Consider the following 24,590-nt stretch of genomic DNA (forward strand, 5'->3'; position numbering starts at 1 on the left):
ACACACACCCAGGTTAGTTGTTTTGGGATAGGCATAGATAGGTGCTAACGCCTGAAGAGCTGCAATTCTGTTTTATTTTTTTTTTTCCCATAGAACACAAGTGGCGGTGGCAAGTAGATAATTTTTTTTTTTTTTTGCTTTTCCTTTCCTGTCCAGGGAAGGTAAAAAATATACTCAAAATCTATTTGTATTACAATATGCTGGTTTCCGAAAACCTACACTTATTATCAACGCACGATGTACGAGGTATCAAGCGAGATTGTTTGATGTTCGAGTGGATTCAGGACTTTTTTTCTTCTTTTTTGTAGGGAGAGCACGGCATGTTATCTTGAGTGGAGAGTCATCGACAGATGAAGAACTATCTTCGAGTGTGCACCAGGGAAGTACGTTGGGTCCCTTGCTATCCATGTTTAAAAATTAATGACCTTGTTGACAATATTAGTAGTAACCTCGGACTTAATTTAGATGAAACAGCAATCTGCATTGAAGTACAGTCTGAAAGAAACTGGGCGAATATTCAATCAAATATTGATAAGATTTCAGTGGTGCAAAGAAAGGAAGTTGCTTTATATGTTCCGATAAGTAAAAGTATTCACTTCACAAAATGAGCAGCCGTTGTGTTCTGTGACTATAATGGAAATAGATCGTCGCTGGAATCGGTCAACTCATACAAATACCTGGATGTAAAACTTAGTAAGGTCATGAAAAGGATCGATCACATAGACGCAGTCGTGGCTAAAGCAGATAGCAGACTTCGGTTTATTGCCAGAATACTGGGGAAATGAAATCAGCCTACAAAGAAGATTGGTTATAAATCACTCGTGCAACGCATCTTAGAATACTGCTCAAGGATGTGGGACCTGTACTACATAGGATTAAGATGGGATATTGAACGTATACGAGTGGTTAGCATGGTGGACTAGCATTCGAGAGGTCACCAGTTGAAACTCTAGTCCGGCCATCCAGTCTTAGGTTCTCCAGATGGTTGTCGGGACGATTCCTTTGAAAGGGCACGACGGATTTCCTTCCCCATTCTTGATACAATCCGAGCTTGTGCTCCGTCTGTAGTGAACTAGATTCCTACGGGACGTTAAACACATTCTTCCTTTTCCTAAATGTATACAGGGAGGGCAGTACAAATGGCCACATATTTGTTTGACCTTTGGGAGAGTGTACAGAAATGCTGAAGAAACTGAACAGACGCTTGAAGACTGTCGTAAACTATCTCAAGAAAGTCTGCTAACTAAGTTTCACGAAACAGTTTTAAAAGATGACTATAGGAATATACTTCAGTCCGTTACGTATGGCTTCCATTAGGATCGTGAGGACAAGATTAGATTACTTACAGCACGCACAGAGGCATTCAGCCACTCATTGTTTCCACGCTCTATACGTGAATGGAACGAGAAGATAGCCTAAGAATTGGTGAAGTGGAATGTACCCTCTGCCATGCACTTCAGAGTGGTTTGCAGAGTATGGATACGCATCAAAGGTTTTCAAAGAACTATTATCTTGATATGAAAATATTGCATCTTATATGCCTGTATTGCTTCGCTTTCTCCTCTTGGTCGTAGGTATGTGACACCAGCTGACTGGCATTACCCTGTTACTTATTTGCACGAATCTTCTGTTACACAAGAATAGTAATGATACCTGTGTATCTATAGTTAGTTTCTTCACATGATTTTAATATCACAAATATACTTGACAATGACCATCATATTCTCTCTTGTTTAAAGTAGAACTGTGAATTGTTTTACTATGGAACTTCGTCCCGCCAAAACTTTCCGAAGTGGCCGTGCGGTTAAAGGCGCTGCAGTCTGGAACCGCGAGACCGCTACGGTCGCAGGTTCGAATCCTGCCTCGGGCATGGATGTTTGTGATGTCCTTAGGTTAGTTAGGTTTAACTAGTTCTAAGTTCTAGGGGACTAATGACCTCAGCAGTTGAGTCCCATAGTGCTCAGAGCCATTTGAACCGCCAAAACTTTGCAATTGTACATTAGTACATATAAATAACATGAAAGAAACGGAGTAGATCATACTGTAATATCATTCCTTTTTGCCTACTTTTAGCAGTTACCCCTTCACATCATTACCCCATCTGCATAGGCGCTCGTGGTGTGTTACGACTAAAGCATTTTTTGTTTTGTTTTTTGTTTTTTCATATAGTAAGATCTAATTTTGGATGAAAATTTTGCACGTTCTTTTAGAGCAGTGCTCTACGTTTCACCTCTTACTATCATAACTAATGAGCCTATAAATCTAGGTAACTATGGGTTCCACATTTACACTTACGGCGTTTGACAGACCACCACTGTCACAGTCACAAACGATGCGCGGTATGAAAACCTGTTAACAAAACTCGCTACGAGTTTTAATCTCTCAGATTTACCCTAAATGATTTTTCACGAGACATACATAGGAGGAAGCAATAAACTGCTAGGAATCTAGGCTCTCGAAATTTTAATAGTTAGCATCCCGTGACGCTCAATGCCACCCTTGAAGCGTCTGCCACAGAAGTTCCATGAGAATCTTCGATACGCTTTTGTGTTTACTGTTATGAATCCGTGACGAATGCCAATCTGTTCTTCTTATCTTCTCTACTTCGTCTGTCAATTTCCCCCCCCCCCCCCCCACTCTTACAGTGTCCCATACTTGAGACTAGTAATGTCACGCTTATACTATTTGTTTTTTATGAATTGTACATGTCACTTTCACCACACCTCTGAGAATGCTAGGCGTGTGTTACCCCAACATCATGTTTTTCAGTTTCTAAACCGTATACGCACCAAATACTCTTTTCTACATTTCCTCAGATGTTCTAGAGCTACGCCAGAAAACATAAGCACTGATCAACTAGAACATTATGACCGCTGACCTACAATCAATATAAACACATCCAGGCTATATCAGCGCGGCGAGGAATGACTACTAGTCAGACACACTCACTGTGCATGTACACTCCTGGAAATGGAAAAAAGAACACATTGACACCGGTGTGTCAGACCCACCATACTTGCTCCGGACACTGCGAGAGGGCTGTACAAGCAATGATCACACGCACGGCACAGCGGACACACCAGGAACCGCGGTGTTGGCCGTCGAATGGCGCTAGCTGCGCAGCATTTGTGCACCGCCGCCGTCAGTGTCAGCCAGTTTGCCGTGGCATACGGAGCTCCATCGCAGTCTTTAACAATGGTAGCATGCCGCGACAGCGTGGACGTGAACCGTATGTGCAGTTGACGGACTTTGAGCGAGGGCGTATAGTGGGCATGCGGGAGGCCGGGTGGACGTACCGCCGAATTGCTCAACACGTGTGGCGTGAGGTCTCCACAGTACATCGTTGCTGTCGCCAGTGGTCGGCGGAAGGTGCACGTGCCCGTCGACCTGGGACCGGACCGCAGCGACGCACGGATGCACGCCAAGACCGTAGGAACCTACGCAGTGCTGTAGGGGACCGCACCGCCACTTCCCAGCAAATTAGGGACACTGTTGCTCCTGGGGTATCGGCGAGGACCATTCGCAACCGTCTCCATGAAGCTGGGCTACGGTCCCGCACACCGTTAGGCCGTCTTCCGCTCACGCCCCAACATCGTGCAGCCCGCCTCCAGTGGTGTCGCAATAGGCGTGAATGGAGGGACGAATGGAGACGTGTCGTCTTCAGCGATGAGAGTCGCTTCTGCCTTGGTGCCAATGATGGTCGTATGCGTGTTTGGCGCCGTGCAGGTGAGCGCCACAATCAGGACTGCATACGACCGAGGCACACAGGGCCAACACCCGGCATCATGGTGTGGGGAGCGATCTCCTACACTGGCCGTACACCACTGGTGATCGTCGAGGGGACACTGAATAGTGCACGGTACATCCAAACCGTCATCGAACCCATCGTTCTACCATTCCTAGACCGGCAAGGGAACTTGCTGTTCCAACAGGACAATGCACGTCCGCATGTATCCCGTGCCACCCAACGTGCTCTAGAAGGTGTAAGTCAACTACCCTGGCCAGCAAGATCTCCGGATCTGTCCCCCATTGAGCATGTTTGGGACTGGATGAAGCGTCGTCTCACGCGGTCTGCACGTCCGGCACGAACGCTGGTCCAACTGAGGCGCCAGGTGGAAATGGCATGGCAAGCCGTTCCACAGGACTACATCCAGCATCTCTACGATCGTCTCCATGGGGGAATAGCAGCCTGCATTGCTGCGAAAGGTGGATATACACTGTACTAGTGCCGACATTGTGCATGCTCTGTTGCCTGTGTCTATGTGCCTGTGGTTCTGTCAGTGTGATCATGTGATGTATCTGACCCCAGGAATGTGTCAATAAAGTTTCCCCTTCCTGGGACAATGAATTCACGGTGTTCTTATTTCAATTTCCAGGAGTGTACATGACCTGTCGGGAGTTCGAGGAGTGCTGTGGTGAGCGTTTTCAACACGTGCCGTAACCGAGATGAAGCCACGTCCAGACGTCGTGGTGTTGGGCGGCCAGCTTCATCACAAGAGTCGGACGTCATAGGATGGGCGGAATGGTAAAACAAAACAGGCGACGAGATGTGGCAGAACTAACATCAGGCTGTAATGGCGGGCAGAGCACAAGTGTGTCCGAACCCACAGTGCACCGAAGACTCGTAACGATGGTCGTGTATGGCTGACGACCCATGCACATGCCAATGTTAATACAACGACATCGACAACTACGAGATGGGCATGTGACCATCGCTCTGGGAGTTGGTGCAGTGGAAGAGCGTTGCATGGTCTGATGTATGGCGATACCTTCTTCATTATGCCGATGGGAGGGGGCAATTTCGTCGTCTTCCAGGGGAACAGCTACTTGACATCCGTACTGCAGGACTGAGACAAGCTGGCAGCAGCTCCATTATGCTGTGGAGAACGTTCAAGTGGGCATCCATGGGTATTAATGGTCTACTGAAGCTAGTGCAACGCACCGTGATGGGCAAGGAGTGTCGTATACTGGTTGCAGACCACGTTCACTTCTTCATGACGATCATCTTCCCGGCGGCAGTGGAATTTATCAACAAGGTAAAGCGCCATGTCACAGGGTCGGGAGTGTGATGGATTGGTTCAGGGAACACAGAGGCGAGTTCCAATTGATGTGCTCGCCTCTCAACTCAGTAGATGTGAGCCTGATCGAACACATCTGGGATGTGATTAAGGTTGGTGTCAGAGCACATCAACCCCCTCCCCGGAATTTACGGGAGTTAGGTGACTTGCTCATGTGGTGGCAACTCCGTCCAGCAACCTACCAAGGCCTCATTGTTTCCATCCCACGACGTGTCGCTGCAGCTATCATTGTCAATGGTGAACATGCCGGCGGTTAGGTAGGTGGTCATAATTTTCTGGCTGATTGGTGTACACATACATCCGTTTTATATAGACCCTATAGACGAGTATGCTCCAGCTACAGTGCATGCTTACAGTTCCTAGACATCTTTGGGTATGGGAGGAGAGGGTGGGCGACCAACTGATGCTCAGGTAGGCGAGCAGGCAGGCCGCTGCCTACGTGGTAGTACAGCTCCGACCCATGCTAGTGGGCAGAAGTGGTCAGGTGGCTCGCGCATTTGCAGAAAGTGTGCAGTATGACTGCTTCGCGCGTAGCCTGTGCTACCTGCATCTGCCTGGGTCCTGGTTGACGGGCGCGTGGAGACACTGGTGTGCCCCAGGTTAGCGTCTAACAGACTGTAGGCAGACCGTCGGTCTGAAAAGCGGTATAGCGGTGCCGACTCACTGAGGACGTCGTTTTGCGGCACCCAGTCGGAAGTGTGCACGTTGGGGGGCAGCGGCGGCAGCAGCGTGTGGTCGGCCTTCCAGAGCACCTTCTGCGGCAGCGACGCGAACGCCCGCAGTATTCCTCGCAGCTGCTCCTGGGGCAGCGCGTCGACGCGCAGCAGCGTGCCCATGCTGAAGTACACCACGCCCTGCCCGCTCGAGTCGAAGAACTCCTGCAGCTCCTGTCACCAGTACGAACAATAGTCTCAACACTGTGAGGAACTGTCAGCACTAATTAAATGTCACATAATGAGGATACAAGGATATTTAAGTAAGCAGTGTTTCTCTCAATAATAATAATAATTAAAGGTAAAACTTTCAGTTTATCTGGGACCGATGTGGCGAAAATTTCGGGAATCCGTTACGTGTCAGTGACACATTACACTGCAGACAGCCATTCTAAGAGTCAAGGGACAGATTCTGCTAAAGGAGTAAGACTGGATGGCAGCCCATGTAATTGAACCTGTACCTTTAGCAAGCAGTAAAGGAAAATTTGTAAATTTGGAAATGGAAAAGGAAAAAAATTGAAACCTCCAGTTTTCCGAATGATACTGTAATTTTGTCAGGGCTGGAAAAAGACTTGTAATATCAGTGTAAGAGGATGGATCGGGTCTTCAAAAAATCTTATATTACTTTATTAAATCAGTTGGTGCAGAGGAAATTAGATTAGCAAGTGGGACACTGAAAGTAATTGTAGAGTTTTGGCATTTTGTTAGGTAGCTGACGATGGCAGAAGTAGAGAGATTATAAGAACTGATTTTCTGGAAACAACAGCTATGTTGTGAGTGAGGACGTGTGAGGAAGTGTTCTATGGAAGTATTTTTGTGGATTTTATCTTGCATGAAAGTGAAACGTGGACAGTAAACAGTGCAGACAAGAATACAGCAGAAGTTTCTCAAATTAACTGTCACACGTATTGCTAGAAATTATACGGGTAGATCGCATAAAGAATGAAGAAATACTGAATAGAAATGGGGAAAAAACGTATTTATGGCACAACGTCACTAAAAGTATGGACTGGGTGACAGGACACATCTAAAGATGTCGAGGAGTCGTCAGTTTGGTCGCGGAGGAGAGTATGAGACATAAAAATTAACAGCCAGACGAAGGGACGGATAAAGTAAGCAGGTCCAAACAGAGATAGGTTGCATTAGTTATGCATGTATAAAGAAGTTGGCACTCAACTGTATCAAATCATTTTTTGAATTGAAGATCACAGTAATATGCCACATTCTATTACAACAACCGTCGCCAAATGCAAAATTCTCATCCGAAGAAGTAGGAGAGTAGGTGTGATGTGTATATCAGGAATTGGTGCAAATTTGACAAACATAAAACATTAATGGTTAAAGCTAGATGACTTGATTCAGCGAGTTCTACATAAATACTTACTTTTAATGCAATAAAATGTGAAAAATATGTAAAAAAAATCAGCCAACGAGTTGCATAGGTTTTCTGTATACCTTGACCGGGTTTCGTCACCTCTAAGGGTGACTTCATCAGAAGGTAAGGTAATTACCTAAAATGAATATGTCAGATTAAATTCTTATCGAATAAAAGTTATATTAATATAAACGAGTGAAAAACAAATAGTACTTACATGAAGAACATATCGTACAATGATTCAAGAGCTGAGTTGCTCAAGTCATACATTAAAATATAAAACATAATGTTCTTCAAAAGGTCAAACATTAAAACGGAAGTAGCAACGGTGTGGTGTGAGGAGACTGACTGTGTGGCAACTAGTCACGCTGCCAAGTAAACGCAATGTAGGGCGCGCCACAAGCGGGGCACTAGTATCGTGAGCAAAACAATTTTGTATATTACACATTTCCTGAAGTAAATCACACGTATAGCCAATATAGCTTTGAACAAAATTAATTTTATAAATTGAGTAACATTTATAAATGAGCTTCAAACGGGATAAAATAGTACAAAGTTCGCTATGTTTTACGTAGCACAGGCAGAACCAGAGTTAAATACGACTGGAATTACATACGTAATGAAGAACAACAGTTCATTATATGACACAAAATTTGAAAAGAAAGCTTGCATAACTAGGCTACAGAGGTCATCTGGTAATGAGCGTAACTTAACAGAGGTAAAATAATGTTTCTGAAAAGGAGGAGAGAACCTGGACTATAAGTATCATACAACTGAGAGCACTGGTTTAAAAGCATTAAAAAAATTTCTATTTTTCAACTGTACTTGTTCATTCAACATGTCATCTTTATTTGGTGTGTGCCTGAAAATTTCAAGTTTTTCCAAAACATTAAGTTTTCTCCCTTTCTTTTCTCTATGCAGAATTGTCATTTCGTTTAATTCTTTAGAATTATGCCCTGTTATGAAAAGATGTTCTGCAAATGTTGAATTGTGCACATTATTGCCTTTTTTGCCTAAAAGAATTTCTTTGTATCTTACGTTGAAAGCTCTGCCTGTCTGTCCAATATAAAATGCTGGACATGTATTACAGGAAATTATATATACCCCTGAGCCACGTAAAGGTTCGTTTGAAGCTTTTAGATTATGAATTAATTTTTTTGGAAATTATTATGTGTGGAGAAAGCAACCTTGCAGCCGTATTTTTTAGTTAACAGACGCTGAATCCTATACGATATGTTACCTAAAAAGGGTATTGAGATGTACTTTTTATCATTATTATTAGTTTTACCAGTACCTAAAGTGGTGACTCCTTCTTTAGTTTTTTCTTTAAGGATGTTTTCCACTAGTGAGGGATCATAGCCGTTATTAAATGCAATTGTCTTAATTACATCAATTTCTTTCTGCAGTTTTTCTTGTGATAAGGGAGTAACCACGGCAGAATTGCTGAATGAAAGAAAGCTTTCTTATGAGATTGAGGGTGTGTCGAGTCTGCAGGTACGGTATAATCAGTACTCGTGGGTTTTCTAAAAATGTCAAAAATTATTTTATTCTCTATTATCGCCAACTTCAGATCTAGGAAATTTAATTCGCGGCGTTCATTTTGTAACTCACACGTGAAACTAATTTTTTCATGGAGGTTATTGAACAAATTGAACAGTTGATCTACGCTTTCATTAGTGTCATTGTATATAATCCGGGACCGCGGGACTGCTACGGTCGCAGGTTCGAATCCTGCCTCGGGCATGGGTGTGTGTGACGTCCTTAGGTTAGTTAGGTTTAAGTAATTCTAAGTTCTAGGGGACTTATGACCTAAGATGTTGAGTCCCATAGTGCTCAGAGCCATTTTTTGTATATAATCAGAACGTCATCTACGTATCGCGAATAGGATAAAATACCTTATTCTGTGGAGTCGAACCTACTGAAGATTTTGTCTTGATGAAAATGTCAGCTAAAATTCCCGCTAGCGGATTACCCATTGCTATGCCGTCAAGTTGTTTATACAGTTTGCCGTTAAACTCGAAGTAGCTATATTTTACTACCAGTGACAACAAACGTATGAGATCAGTAATCTGTTCGTCTGTTATATCTTTTTTATAGGTACGAAGGTTATTCTCCACAATTTCAACTGTATACAGGACCGGTACATTAGCGTAAAGGTTAGTAATGTCGAACTACACTCCTGGAAATTGAAATAAGAACACCGTGAATTCATTGTCCCAGGAAGGGGAAACTTTATTGACACATTCCTGGGGTCAGATACATCACATGATCACACTGACAGAACCACAGGCACATAGACACAGGCAACAGAGCATGCACAATGTCGGCACTAGTACAGTGTATATCCACCTTTCGCAGCAATGCAGGCTGCTATTTTCCCATGGAGACGACCGTAGAGATGCTGGATGTAGTCCTGTGGAACGGCTTGCCATGCCATTTCCACCTGGCGCCTCAGTTGGACCAGCGTTTGTGCTGGACGTGCAGACCGCGTGAGACGACGCTTCATCCAGTCCCAAACATGCTCAATGGGGGACACATCCGGAGACCTTGCTGGCCAGGGTAGCTGACTTACACTTTCTAGAGCACGTTGGGTGGCACGGGATACATGCGGACGTGCATTGTCCTGTTGGAACAGCAAGTTCCCTTGCCGGTCTAGGAATGGTAGAACGATGGGTTCGATGACGGTTTGGATGTACCGTGCACTATTCAGTGTCCCCTTGACGATCACCAGTGGTGTACGGCCAGTGTAGGAGATCACTCCCCACACCATGATGCCGGGTGTTGGCCCTGTGTGCCTCGGTCGTATGCAGTCCTGATTGTGGCGCTCACCTGCACGGCGCCAAACACGCATACGACCATCATTGGCACCAAGGCAGAAGCGACTCTCATCGCTGAAGACGACACGTCTCCATTCGTCCCTCCATTCACGCCTGTCGCGACACCACTGGAGGCGGGCTGCACGATGTTGGGGCGTGAGCGGAAGACGGCCTAACGGCGTGCGGGACCGTAGCCCAGCTTCATGGAGACGGTTGCGAATGGTCCTCGCCGATACCCCAGGAGCAACAGTGTCCCTAATTTGCTGGGAAGTGGCGGTGCGGTCCCCTACGGCACTGCGTAGGATCCTACGGTCTTGGCGTGCATCTGTGCGTCGCTGCGGTCCGGTCCCAGGTTGACGGGCACGTGCACCTTCCGCCGACCACTGGCGACAACATCGATGTACTGTGGAGACCTCACGCCCCACGTGTTGAGCAATTCGGCGGTACGTCCACCCGGCCTCCCGCATGCCCACTATACGCCCTCGCTCAAAGTCCGTCAACTGCACATACGGTTCACGTCCACGCTGTCGCGGCATGCTACCAGTGTTAAAGACTGCGATGGAGCTCCGTATGCCACGCAAACTGGCTGACACTGACGGCGGCGGTGCACAAATGCTGCGCAGCTAGCGCCATTCGACGGCCAACACCGCGGTTCCTGGTGTGTCCGCTGTGCCGTGCGTGTGATCATTGCTTGTACAGCCCTCTCGCAGTGTCCGGAGCAAGTATGGTGGGTCTGACACACCGGTGTCAATGTGTTCTTTTTTCCATTTCCAGGAGTGTATATTAACTTTGTCTCCTGATTACATTCCATTTTTTTATTTTATTAATCAGTGATTGGCTATTCGTTATTGAATAAGTATTCTGAAATACGTATGATTTTTTAATCCTGTCGTGAAGGAACCTGGCTAAATCGTGATATCCGCTACTAATACTGTTTACTATTGGACGGATAGGGTGGTTTATTTTATGTACTTTGAATTGAAAACGAAGTTTGGGTGTCTGGGGGTTCATGTTTATCAGCTGTTTCTTTTGAAAGGGCTTTAGCAAATGTTTAGCCTCATTTACAGCACATATAATTTCTTTTTGTAGACCGGGAGTAGGGTCCTCCTCTATTTCAGATACATTATTAGCCTCGAAAAGCTCTAAGATTTTACAGATATATATTCTTACTAGAGACAATTATAACACTGCCTTTGTCTGATTTAGTAACTAAGGCGTCATTGTGCTTTAACTTTGCATTGATACTTTTCATTAATTTAACATCTGAATTTTTAGAGATCCGACAAGAAAAATTGTTTTTACTGATAATATTAAAAACATCGTGAGCTGCTCTGACTTGTTGAGCACTATCGATTTTTACACTATCTAGTCCAATCTTAAGATCTATAACTAGGTTTTCAATTACATCTGGCTCTGAGACATTAGGCATTACATTATATTTAAGCCCTTCTCCAGGAGAGTACTTTCTTCTCTGGTAAATTGTATTTCCGTTTTGTTTATCACTCTAGTAAAAAATTTATGGTCGTATTACATTTTTACAATCGTTTAGCCATTCAGTCATAAAGATCCACAATTCATCTATTTGAAAATTAAATTGTAAACGGAACACTTTAGTTAGCTCTGAAAACAGATAATATGTTTCTTCATTTAAACTTTCTTTCTTTTTATGTAAAGCATTAATTCTGTCTGAAACGATTTTCTGCACTAAAGTTTTGAACATCTTGGGTTTCTTCGCACATTGCTTGATGTTAAGAAAGGATTTTATGTAGCTCGGTAGCAGTCCCATTTCCTCACACTTTTTATTAAACGATATGGCCATACCTGTGTTTAGGATCTTCTTTCTGATGTCTTTGTACTTTGAGACAGACTTTGATACATATTTTTCAAACTCGTGTACACGGCTGCTGCGAACGTCAGCCATGTTAAAAGTTGTATGCAATAAAGTATGGGAAGGGCCCACCTTCGTTTAACGGCACTTGTCGGCGAATGTTACGGAAACAGAGATTGTTACACTCTATGTATCAACGAGAATTGAAGTAAATTCAAAAATTAATATTATCGGCAGCTCTTGCATCAGTAAAAAAAAGAAATGAACAGAGTCCGCAGACAGTTCCACAGTCAAACCTTGTAACAAGTTCATGTTCTTTGGTCAGTCTTTCTGAATTCCAGTTCATCCATCCTGTTTTTTCAATTGTTTGCTAAATATGAATATTTCTATCATTTAGCTACGTCGCCCAAAAGTGTTCCAGAGTAATTGCGGTATTCAAGTTCTGTTCACGATCACCTAGTAAATTAGTTTATCCCCTGCTACTAGAAACTGTCATACATATATCGCTCCACAATCTTCAAACTGCTCAAAATTCAGGATCGTACAAAATTTTGCTTCACAAATTTACTTCCCATCAATGTCACGACCACGATTTTAATGCATCTCATTATCACTTACAAATTAATTACGCTTCATAATTAATCTTTTGTCGTCGCTACTGTAGCACACTCCAACTGTCACCCTCGACCTCCAGCCGCTGACCGCCTCGCTCCAACGCGTTAAAAGCATACACCGTCTACCCGGGACTCTCAGACCGTTGGCGTGAGGCTTTCAGAAACTTCTAGAGCATCAGCGATATAGCACCCACCACAAACCAGCTGCTAATATCTGCACTTCTTAAAGGCATCGATAATGAAACGCTTAAACATTGAAGCACTGGTGCTATAAAAAAAATAGTATTTCTCAAACTGGGAAAGATAAAACACACTAACGGAATCCTTACTACATTTTAGATTCATTTCTGACCTAACTCACATTTATTACGAATATCTCAGATATCGAATAAAGCGGTATGACCGGAAAGGAGCACAGGTGATTTCCGCGTACAATAAAGTAAAACAACACTCGCACAGAAATACAGTTCAGTATTGAAAACAACATACTGTTGTAGAATTTTAGACTATATTCCAGGCTTGATTTTATTGTATACCTGGAGGGAAAAATATTTCTCGCAGAGAATCATCGATGGATCGAGAAAAATCACTCTGTGGATAAGACTTGGCGTTTTTTTTTCTTTTTATTATTCTTCCGCAGACGACTGCTTGGAAGCAGTATATGCAGGTGAACATGTAGATTCCGCCTTTCTAGTTTTCCGAAACGCGTTCAAAACTGTACAAATTCTTGAACTTTTCCAAAAAATACCACGATGTTGAGTATCTTTAAAGATGTGTGATTTGCTCAAAAGATTTACGATTGATACCAGGCAGTGCACTACGTTGGATGGTGGATGAAAAAAATGAAATGATCGTATGGCATTGTTGGCCGGGAGACTCCATGCGGGGTTGTTCGGCCGCCGTCCTTTTAAGTCCTTTTAAGCTGACGCCACTTCGGCCACTTGCGAATCAATGATGATGAGAGACACACAACAGTCATCTCCAGGCAGAGGAAATCCCTGACCCCGCCGGGAATCGAACCCGGGACCCCGTGCGCGGGAAGCGAGAACGCTACCGCAAGACCGCGAGCTGCGGACTGGACGGTGAATGTTCATAAGAAACGAAAGAAAATTTGTGTTTTCTACAAGGAAGAGTCTCAAAATCGCAGATGTTCTGAACACAAATAACTGATTTATCAGAGAGGACCGGCAGTCGTAACAGACCCTGGCAGTGCTGTCGTGGGCAGGAAATTATCACCATTGTATAGTTGTAACGAAGTGCAGACCGACATTGACAGTATTCCCGCTTCTTCTGCTGAACGCCGGTTCCGTGTCCACAACAAAGAGAAAGAACCAGAAAGTTTGGTTTTACATGTGACGAAGTAACATTCTGAAGCCCGTAGTATGTTTGAATAATCAAGGGTAATGCTACAGGGCTATATGAAGAGAGATAAATGATTATAACCAGTACGAAGGATGGTAGAGCTAGTTTTGTTGCAAAGTTTCTGCAAAGATGCAGTGCATCTGTTAAAAGAACCACTTACGAGACGCTAGTGGTGTAATTTGTGAGGAATGATTCAAAGTTTAGAGAATGTTCATCAAGTTGGCATGATAGGAGACATCGAGTGAATGAAGAGCATCGCTGTTACTATCGTAACAAGGCAGTGCAGACCACAAAAAAATATAAAGCAGCGGCGCTCAGGAAACTTAAACTGTGGGAAGAAAGAAACAGTTGTTGTCGTGAACGGCGATGAGACAGTTTAGTTGGGCGTGTACGCTGACGTGAACCTCCTGTTGTCGTGTGATCTTCAGTCGAAGATTGATTCGATGTAGTTCTGATAAGATCACTGTACTCACGCCTTCGTCTCACACTACAACTTTTATCACGCAGATTTCCTTTCATTACGAAATTGACGATTTCTTGATGGGCAAGAATATCAACGAAGTCCTTTTTTTAGTCAAACTTCGCCACAAATTACTTTTTTTCCAGTATAATTCAGTACCTTCTTACTCGCTCTTTCCTCTACCCGTCTAGTCTTCCACACTCATCTGTGGCATCACATTTCAAAAGCTTATTTCTGCTTTTCTTTCTTCGTGCACATTTCACTTCTATATAGTGCTACAACATACCAATACCTGGAGAAAAGACTACCTAGCGTTTAAATTATTATACGATGTTATAAATTTCCCTTTTCAGAAACCATGTTGTTAGTATTGATGACGATGAAGCCCCATACTCCGTAACCGAGCGTAGGGGACGATGCAAGAGAACCGCACCGCCGTACTAGGCAAGGTCCTAATGTAGGTAGTTTGCCATTGCCATGCTCCGACCGTAATGGGGATGAATGATGATGAAGACGACACAACAACACCCAGTCATCTCGTGGCAGGTTAAAATCCCTGATCCCGCCGGGAATTGAACCCGAGACCCCGTCCTCGGGAAACAAGGACGCTACCGCGAGACCACGAGCTGCGCACTTAGTTAGTATTGGCAGTCTGTATTTCATATCCTCTGTACTTCGGCCATAGGGAATTTCTTGCTCCTGAAAAGCCTATAACCATTGATTAGCTGTAGTGTCTCACTGTCCTATCTAATTCTATCAGCACATCTGATTTAATTCGATGACATCCCATTCCTCTCATTTTACTTTTGTTGGTGTTCATATTATAACCTCTTTTCAAGACGTTATCCAATCCACTGAACTGCTCCTCCAACTCCTCATATGGAATTACAGTGTGAGCGACAAACCTCAAGGATTTTACTTCTTATCCTGAAATTTCATTATGGTTTCCTTCACAGATTGTTCATTGTACAGACTGGATAAGACAGAAGATAGTCTGAAACCGTGTCTCACTGCCTTCTCAACTGCTGCTTGCCTTTCATATACTTCGACTCATAACTGGAGACTCTTTTCTGTACAGGTTGAAGATGACGTTTCGCTACCTGTAGTTTTTCCCTGTTTTCTTAAGAATTTCGAAGTGTGTTGCAGTTAGAAGTTTTCCGTAAATGTACGAATGTTACATATCTAGGACTGCCTTTTTTCACCTTATCTTCTACTGTAAGAGGCTGCTAAAACTGTAATGAGTTGGATAGTTGAAAGAACTGCAGCGCCAGACCTAGATATGAGTTTGGAAGTCATCATTTGATGGTAATGGATGTACCATTCGTGCTGAAATAAAGATAATAATTGGGAAGCTATACCGAAAAATGTATCAAAACAATGTTGAGACTGATGACTGGCACAACAGCCAGTTACTTTAGAGGTGGGGCAGCGGTACACACCTTTGGCAGATTCTTGGGCTGTTGTATGTGGAGGCCCCCAACCTCGATCATAGCAGGCACGAGTGGTATGGGCTGGTTGAGGCTGAAGTGGCTGTTGAGGAACATGAGGCTGGTGTTGTAGACCAGACGGCTGGTGGGGGGCGCGGCGCTGCCCAGCGCGGCTTGCTCTACCTCGTCGATCACTCGCTCCGACAGCCACCAGTTGGCCAGTCTCATCAGCAGGTAGAATGCGCTGTTGGCCGTCCTCTCCCAGAAACCCAGCGGCGCCACCATCGACAGGAAGAAGTTCTCCATGTAGGCCGGGTGGTCGGGGTTCCCCATCTGCAGAATTATGACACAGTTACACAATGAAGCTAATCAGACGTTCTATTTGGAGTCATGGACGACGTCACGCATTCTCCGACAAACGAGGACCGTCCAGCACTGTCCTGAGCGCTGTTCTGTGAACTTTGTAGTCTGTGCGAGGATTATGCTCTATAGTAGCGAGTTACTTGGCGAATTTTAGTTCCATTTGTTGCTATTTGTGATGGATTATGTTTCTGGTAAGCGACAAATTCTAGGTAAGCAAGCGTCAGATTTAATTTCCAACGGACACACTTTCTTCAAGTGGAAGACACGTCCAGTACGTACTGCAGCCTACATCCTTCTGAATCTGCTTAGTGTATTCATCTCTTGGCCTCCCTCTACGATTTCCTAGCAACCGATCTCTTCTTCTAGTCAAGTTGTGCCACAAACTCCTCTTCTCCCCAATCCTATTCAATACCTCCTCATTATGTGATCTACCCATCTAATCTTCAGCATTCTTCTGTAGCACCACATTTCGAAAGCTTCTATTCTCTTCTTGTCCAAACTGGTTATCGTCCATGTTTCACTTCCATACATGGCTACACTCCATACAAATACTTTCAGAAACGACTTCCTGGCACTTAAATCTATACTCGATGTTAACAAATTTCTCTTCCTCAGAAACGATTTCCTTGCCATTGCCAGTCTACATTTTATATCCTCTCTACTTCGACCATCATCAGTTATTTTGCTCCCCAAATAGCAAAACTCCTTTACTACTTTAAGTGCCTCATTTCCTAATCTAATTCCCTCAGCATCACCCGAGTTAACTCGACTACATTCCATTATCCTCGTTTTGCTTTTGTTGATGTTCATCTTATATCCTCCCTTCAAGACACTGTCCATTCCGTTCAACTGCTCTTCCAAGTCCTTTGCTGTCTCTGACAGAATTACTACGTCATCGGCGAACCTTAAAGTTTTTATTTCTTCTCCGTGGATTTTAATACCTACTCCGAATTATTCTTTTGTATCCTTTACTGCTTGCTGAATTACATCGGGGAGAGGCTACAACGTCTCACTCGCTTCCCAACCACTGCTTCCCTTTCATACCCCTCGACTCTTATAACTGCCATCTGGTTTCTGTACAAATTGCAAATAGCCTTTCACTCCCTGTAAGACACGTTTGTCGAACTGGAAACAATCCCAATTGCTGACTCGACCTGTGTGGACCGCCATCATACGTGTTTCGAGCTATATAGTCAGCCGGCAAATATATTTCAATAATAATAATTTTAGTACAAATATCTTAGGATAGGCCTTCACTTGCGAATATTAACTGAAAGCTACATATGATTACATCCCCTAGAGTTACCTAGGGATGTTGACTGCTGCATTCTATCCGCTGCTCCAAAGAGTACAAGACGTTTCCTGTGCGATTAAGATGAGGTGATGAAGTTGCCAGTAGACGTGCGATAGGTTGCGTGAGTGTTAGTGAAAACAGGCTCATAAGAATGAACATGCTGTTGTCATCCTGGAAGACGACATTGTCCACAGCATTGTCAACGTGAAAGTGAAGCAGGAAGGGCAACGCTTCACCACTGAAAGCACTGAAATAAGTGCATTGGTAACCTGAATAAGTGGGATCAGTCGCCGGCCGCGATGGTCTAGCGGTTCTTGGCGCTCAGTCAGGAACCGCACGACTGCTCCGGTCGCAGGTTCGAATCCTGCCTCGGGCATGGATGTGTGTAATGTCCTTAGGTTAGTTAGGTTTAAGAAGTTCTAAGTTCTAGGGGACTTATGACCACAGATGTTGAGTCCCATAGTGCTCAGAGCCATTTGAACCATTGGGATCAGTCGTGGTGCGAAATATATTTCCAAAACATCTCGTAACTGATTCCAACCCTAGCTTCACTCTGGGTGAGACGCCTCATTCGACTGTGGATATAGTCAGTGCCTTTCACCATTTGTGTAGAACCAAAATCGCGATTCGTCGAACCGCAGTACACGCCCCCAGGCAACTACTGCAGAGTAACTGTGTTGTTTTGCCCATTGCGGGCGTACAGCTAGTGTGTTGCTGAGAGCAGTAACCTTTTACCAGATACGCGACTCCAAATGTCCTTCATATTAATTTCGCTTTACAACGATCGCTCAGAGACTGGTTGAGATGGAACTCCCATAGCTAACAACAGCTGCAATTCTATCTGGTTTGAAACATAGTGTCTCCAGTCTCTGTCGGTTACCATTTCATTACGACTATTGTTATTACGCCGTCTTTCTTCCTGCAAGTGGTACAACTCTCCTTAGAGACCCATTGCACAGCCCACGTTGTAACGTCAAAAGAAGTGGGTAGCTTCATTCACTGTGTGGCCACTGACACGTATAAATACTACAGATCCTTCTTCCCATTCTGTCACGTCTCTGTATATCGACCCAACTTACTGTTTCATCCAACCGATTGGCACGCAGACACCACTCCACCGCTCTTCCTGACGTCAGCAGTGGGCGGTCAAATGACGGCCTTGTGCCAGTTTTACGTCATCTACAGCGCCCCAAAGTGACCCGTGTCACCAATCTTCCGACTGGATAGCTCACTCCACCCCTCTCTTTCTCTAAAGTGTTTTAATGTAAATAGGATTTGTAAAAGTCAGTGAAGAGTAAACGGTATTTGTATTGGTGCCCACCTGAACCTAAGGCTGAGGGTAGACCTAAAATGACTCTAGCCCAACTACTGTGGTTACAATTTAAGATGTTTGCTTAATTGAATCTGTAACCTTTAAATTCTTTATATTTATTTTGAAACTCACACTTTTGTTGTTCAGAGTCAACTACCTCTTTTCGTACGATGCAAACCTTCTTTTTCCTGTACCTTTGTCCCCCATCGGCGCAGGGACGGCATGATTATTTCACGGGTTTGGAGTGGTTAGTATAAGGGCTGGCCGGATGCTATTGCTGTCGCCACCGCGCTGCTGCTACGGTCACAGGTTCGAATCCTGCCTCGGGCACTGATGTGTGTGATGTCTTCAAGTTAGTTAGGTTTAAGTAGGTCTATGTCTGGGGGACTGATGACGTCAGAAGTCCCATAGTGCTTAGAACCATGAACCATGCCTATACTGCACGGTAAACGACAGCATCTGCAAACAATGTAAGAGGATTGTTCAAGTAATTTCTTAAATCATTTATATATTCAGTAAGAACGGCTGAGGACATTTAACACATCCTTGGGAATCCCAGATAACCATAATATTTCTTCCTTACTTTCGTAACTCGATTAAGCGAAATCCTGGAATGGTTCTTTTGAAAGGCAACGGCCTAGTTCCTTTCTTTTCACAATGCTTTTTTCTATCTGAAATTATGTTCGTCAGACTCTGACTATTTAACATCCGTGGGTTTTCTTCCTTTCTTTTAGGGATGTAAGTTATGCTGCGACCAAAGTCATTACATAAGAATAAAATTTTTAGCCTTCAATACAACCGTTGTACAATACATTGAACACTAAATAATGAGACCAGAGATTACACATTGTTAATATCCTCTTGTACAAAGACAGTTCTGTACTGGCGGCAGTGATGGTCACCTTTAAAAGGGTAAAACAGATGTAGGCAACAGGGACGATGCTCCTGCGGAAGGTGAGAAGGTTTAGTATACTAGACAGGTAGAGGAATGAATATATTAAACAAAGGCTGCACATATAGATCTCAGTGATAAAAATGCTGTAATAATGGAAAAAAATTGAAACCTTCATAGGAGCGAGTGGGGATGTATCGTCGTGACATGCAAGATGGAAGGCTCACAAAAATCGCCTTGCGGAGGAACGATACTATTTTTCGAACATTTGTGTACTAACGGTGTGTTTTATTTCCGTTTACTGAGTACATTTGCTATTTTTAAACAAACCAATGTCATCCAAACTCTTTTCAGCGAGAATGTTAGGTTTTGAGACAATAATTTTTGACATCTAGCTCACATCGAAACTGGGTAAAGTCGAAAATCAATAATAGTCTTGACGAAAATATTATAACCACTTTCACGTTATGTGGAATGCAAAAAAATGAGAAACTTGTTTCTGTTGGATAGCAGCAAAATGAAACTTTTCCAGGACAGGTTAATTACAAGTTAAACACGATCTGATTTAGATATAAAACATTTGTCAGGTACGGTACGGGGAATGTGTGTGTGTGTGTGTGTGTGTGTGTGTGTTTTGTTTGGGGGATGTAGGGAGGGTACGCGTAACTGTAAACTGCTCATCAACACCAAAACAGCTGGCGGTTACAACCTCAGTAATGCAATAATCACTGATAACCCACTGAGCTCAAAAAGTGCACGGAGCGGAAATGAAGACGGTGCGCAGGAATCATTATGGGGAAAAATATAGAGCTAAAAATTAGTACGTGATTCGGTGTTACCAACTGCCAGAAAGCTTAAAACAGGTAGCTATAGCTGTTGAATTCTGACGGCTGAGAGTCAATACTCGCCATTATGTGTGACGAGAACCAACTGCGCGCTCTGACCATGTGAAGGTAGTTGCCATGAGGCTTGGCTATGTACAGGCTGCCCGCCCACGGTAGCTGAGTGGTCAGCGCGACGGAATGTCAATCCTAAGGGCCCGGCTTCGATTCCCGGCTGGGTCGGAGGTTTTCACCGCTCAGGGTCTGGGTGTTGTGTTGTCCTGATCATCATCATTTCACCCCCATCGACGTGCAAGTCGCCCAAGCGGCGTCAAATCGAACGAGTTGCACCCGGCGAACGGTCTACCCGACGGGAGGCCCTAATCACGCGACATGTACAGGCTAATAACCGACAGGCGCAAAACAAATACAATGCAGCAGTTATAGTTACTTAGCGCATAACGTTGTTTGGGAGAGCAGCCAACTCCATCGGCAGTGTTCTCCGCTACACTTTTCAGCGTCAAGCATATTACACATGTGTATAAATTCACTTCGGCGTTTTTTTGGAGTCATAAACTGCAACTAAGGCATTTTTCTTTTTAAAATACACGTGAATGTGCCACGACTCGTCAGTGTTTATTGTGGTGATTGTTACTTCTGACATCATAAAAATACTAGTCCTCGTTTGCGGTGTGTATTAAAATGCATATTTGTTCCCTTCTCCATGTGACTGACGTGTTGTGCAGTCCGTAGCAAACAGTTTACTGAATTGCTAGCGAATCAGCCATTGAAATACACGTCAGTCTTGTAAAATGGAGGCCCATGTACCATGGGAAGTCCCCAAAATTTAACGAAATTAGTCCGGTCCGGAAAGCGCGCTTGTTTATACTTCACAATGTATGTATATTAAATTACTAAGAAAGCCGTAGAATATTGTAGGAAACATGAAGCTGATTTAACTAAGGCGTTTACTTGTGCTGATCACGAAATACTGCTCCAGAAGTTGGACTTTTACGGAATACTGGGAGCAGCTTCACAATTGGTTCACTTCTTACTTTAACAACAGACAGTACAAGGTTATTGTTCACAGTGTTGAGAAAGGTTGTGTTGTGGGGTCTGAGTGGGGTACAGTGAATTGGGGCGGGGGGGGGGGGGGGACGGGCGGGTGTCCCAGGGATCAGTGTTCGGGCCACTCCTGTTCCTTATTTATATAAATGAAATGCCCTCTAGTATTACGGGTAATTATAAAATATTTCTGTTTGCTGATCACACTAGCTTGGTAGTAAAGGATGTTGTGTGCAACATCGGCTCGGTTTCAAATAGTGCAGTTCAAGACATAAGTTCGTGCCTTGTAGAAAATAAACTAACGCTAAATCACAGTAAGATTAGTGAAACTGAACAGTTCAAATTTCTAGGTCTTCAGATAGATAGTAAACCGCTGTGGAAATCTCACGTTCAGGATCTTGTTTAAAGACTTAATGCTGCCACTTTTACTAGTCGAACGGTATCTGAAGTAAATGATCGTTCGACGCGAACATTAGTTTGCTTATTTTCATTCCCTTCTGTCGTATGTTATTATATTTTGGCGTAACTCTTCCCATTCTAAAAGCATATTTTTGGTTGAGAAACGGGCAGTTTGGGCAATACGTGGTGTAAGATCGGGAACCTCCTGTCGACCCCTCTTCACTACTCTGGGTATTCTGACATTGGCCTCTCAATACATATATTCTTTACTGTCGTTTCTTGTTAACAGTACCAGCTTATTCCCAATAATTAGCAGCTTTCACTCAGTTAATAGTCGACAGAAATCCAATCTGCATTTCGATCGCACTTCCTTAACTCTTGTGCAGATAGGTGTACAGTATACTGCTGCATCCATTTTCAATAAACTACCACAAGAATTGAAAAATCGTAGCAGTAATCCACGCGCTTTCAAATCGATACTGAAGAGTTTCCTCATGGGTCACTCCTTCTATTCGGCTGAAGAGTTCCTTGAAAAATTAAGCTGATTATTATGTTATATTGTTGATTGCGCTTACTTGAAATTATGGCTAGACTTTTTTTGGGTTCATGAATATTTTATTTTTGTCTGTTATTACTTTTATGTGGTTATTTCATCTACTGACACGTTCCATGACCTTGGAGATTTGCTCCTCAATTTGTTCCTATGGAACTAGATGTGTAAATAAAAATAAAATAAATAAAAAATATACACATCAAGCAATCTTTGCATTCAGAAGCCGCGTCCCCAAGCATTATACTACAGTTGACGAAACGCTATTCCAGTCCATATCGTCATCTTTACGACGATTGCAGCCTTTAATGTAACTATCCTACATTTAATTATAACAAACTGAGCGTATAAAGGGACTTTTTTAATAAATATTCAATGATCTGGTACTCCGAAAGGTCGTATTTTCATAGCACGCAAGCTGTAACACGAATGCCAAAATCCCTCGACTACCAATATGTCGTTTTCCGTCATTTTACTATTGCATCAAAAAAGACGCGTTTTTGAGGCATCCTTAGTGTGCTAGTGCTTCGAACTAGCGTGCAGGGGGTGATTCACAATTCCTTTTACAGTGGACTTTGTAATAAAGTTTTGGTAAGAAACCCATTCCAGATATGGACCTTTTGGATATAAAATGAGTCGAAAGGTTGGATCACTTCCGAATATCCCTCTTCACGGCCGGCACACAAACTGAGAAGAGGGCGCCGTCGTCGGTTCCTGCTATGATTATGTAACTCCCCACTCGTCACTTATTTGGTTTTGGTGTGTGTTCACCCCAGGTAATTGAATAACAGATCAACAGAGAGTGCAAAAACTGCCGCAATGTCGGATAACGCAAAGAAAGTAATAAGGCCCTGTGACTCCTGATTGAACTGAGGTGGCAGTGTTGACATTAATTGATTCAGAATTGATTCCTTTTAATTAAAAAGGGGTGCACATTGATGTTATATTCAGCTATTGAACACCAGATGCAAATGTTGAACATAAAATTAATTAAGAAAGTGACTTGGGATTTCAACTACTTGATTGAAAACAGATGCATTCGATTAGCACAGATTTATTTTAAGTCACGACCTTCAATAATTCTAACAGGCAGTGGTAATAAATTGCATTTGCGTGGAGTAAAGCGCGATAAATCAAAAGTAATTCCTATCGATTGACCCAGGCGTAATGCAAAGTGCGAGAAGAACTCTACAATACATGGCCCATGAAACCCTCGTGGAAACTTTGCGACATGATCCAACAAATTAATCAGTGGCGGGAGCGGGCGCAATATCACCGAATTCAGCGTGGCGGAGCGGTGTCGTTCTGCGGACGTCGGCCGACCTCATGGTGCTGCAAGGCTGTGCTCGTCTATTCACTCCTAGCTATCTTTCTCAGTACATAGCTGAACCAAAACTTACTATCTCCATCGTTCCATTTGCTAAGTCCTAAACTGCAGAATGCTCACTCTTTCTCAGGCAAGCTGAGTAAAGAACGCCACGTCTGCACTCTAGGCAAGCTGGGAACGGAAGACCACTACGGAGACTTCTCCCAGTCCGCTCTTCACCTCGGTTTCCCCTCCAGCAAAATCACTTACGCCAATTGCAGCGCAAGTCGCGTTATTTATTCGTTTCCCAGCACCGACCAATGCCTGCTCTGGGAAGTGAGCAAATTCCCACAAAATTTTCTTTCCTCTCAACTTCTGCTGTCTAGCTCCTCCCAGGCCACCCATCACGGTTAGCATCTGCACAAATACAAATTTTTCCGCAATTCTGACTCCCAGGAGAGTACTTCAAATTCCTTGGTCCTACATTCCCATTGGAGGCTGGCGAATTTCATTCTGTCGCTCTCACCTGATTTACTTCATACTCTGCGGACCGTGAATTCAGCGTGAAGTTGCTATACTCATGAACACGCATATTTTGACCTCTGTTGACTGCTCCACCGTAGCTTTGCGCGGCTTTCTCGCATGTTTCACTGAAAACGGGATGACGGACATTTGTCAACAGGTGTACAAGTTCTCCATCTGCTTCCCGGTACACCAGCATGGGGTCAACCACCCACTCACTGTCACTCATCTTAAGGCAGCTGGAGGCCGTGCCCCGTTACCACTTTCAGAGATTGAGCTGCCCTAAGCTGCCTATTGTCGCTTCCCTTCGCCGCTCCCCCGCCGGCTACAGTCAACTCGAATACTTCCCTGGGATAAACTTGTCTCCAGTAAATCGACGTGTTTCCACAAAGT

The 24,590-nt window shown here is 43.8% G+C and overlaps 1 protein-coding gene across 1 annotated transcript in view; it reads right to left on the reverse strand.

Annotated features, from left to right (window-relative positions):
• The window catches only part of LOC126263566 (UDP-glucosyltransferase 2-like), a 65,033-nt gene that overhangs the window by 27,997 nt on the left and 12,446 nt on the right, over nucleotides 1-24,590 (reverse strand). Inside the window, exons 3-4 of the mRNA XM_049960658.1 lie at nucleotides 15,686-16,006; nucleotides 5,743-5,965 (exon numbers count right to left, since the gene is read on the reverse strand). Of these exons, the coding sequence (XP_049816615.1) occupies nucleotides 5,743-5,965; nucleotides 15,686-16,006 (544 nt within the window). The remainder of the gene's footprint in view (nucleotides 1-5,742; nucleotides 5,966-15,685; nucleotides 16,007-24,590) is intronic.

Source organism: Schistocerca nitens, chromosome 6 (assembly GCF_023898315.1).
Source record: "Schistocerca nitens isolate TAMUIC-IGC-003100 chromosome 6, iqSchNite1.1, whole genome shotgun sequence".
Classification (NCBI taxonomy): domain Eukaryota; kingdom Metazoa; phylum Arthropoda; class Insecta; order Orthoptera; family Acrididae; genus Schistocerca; species Schistocerca nitens.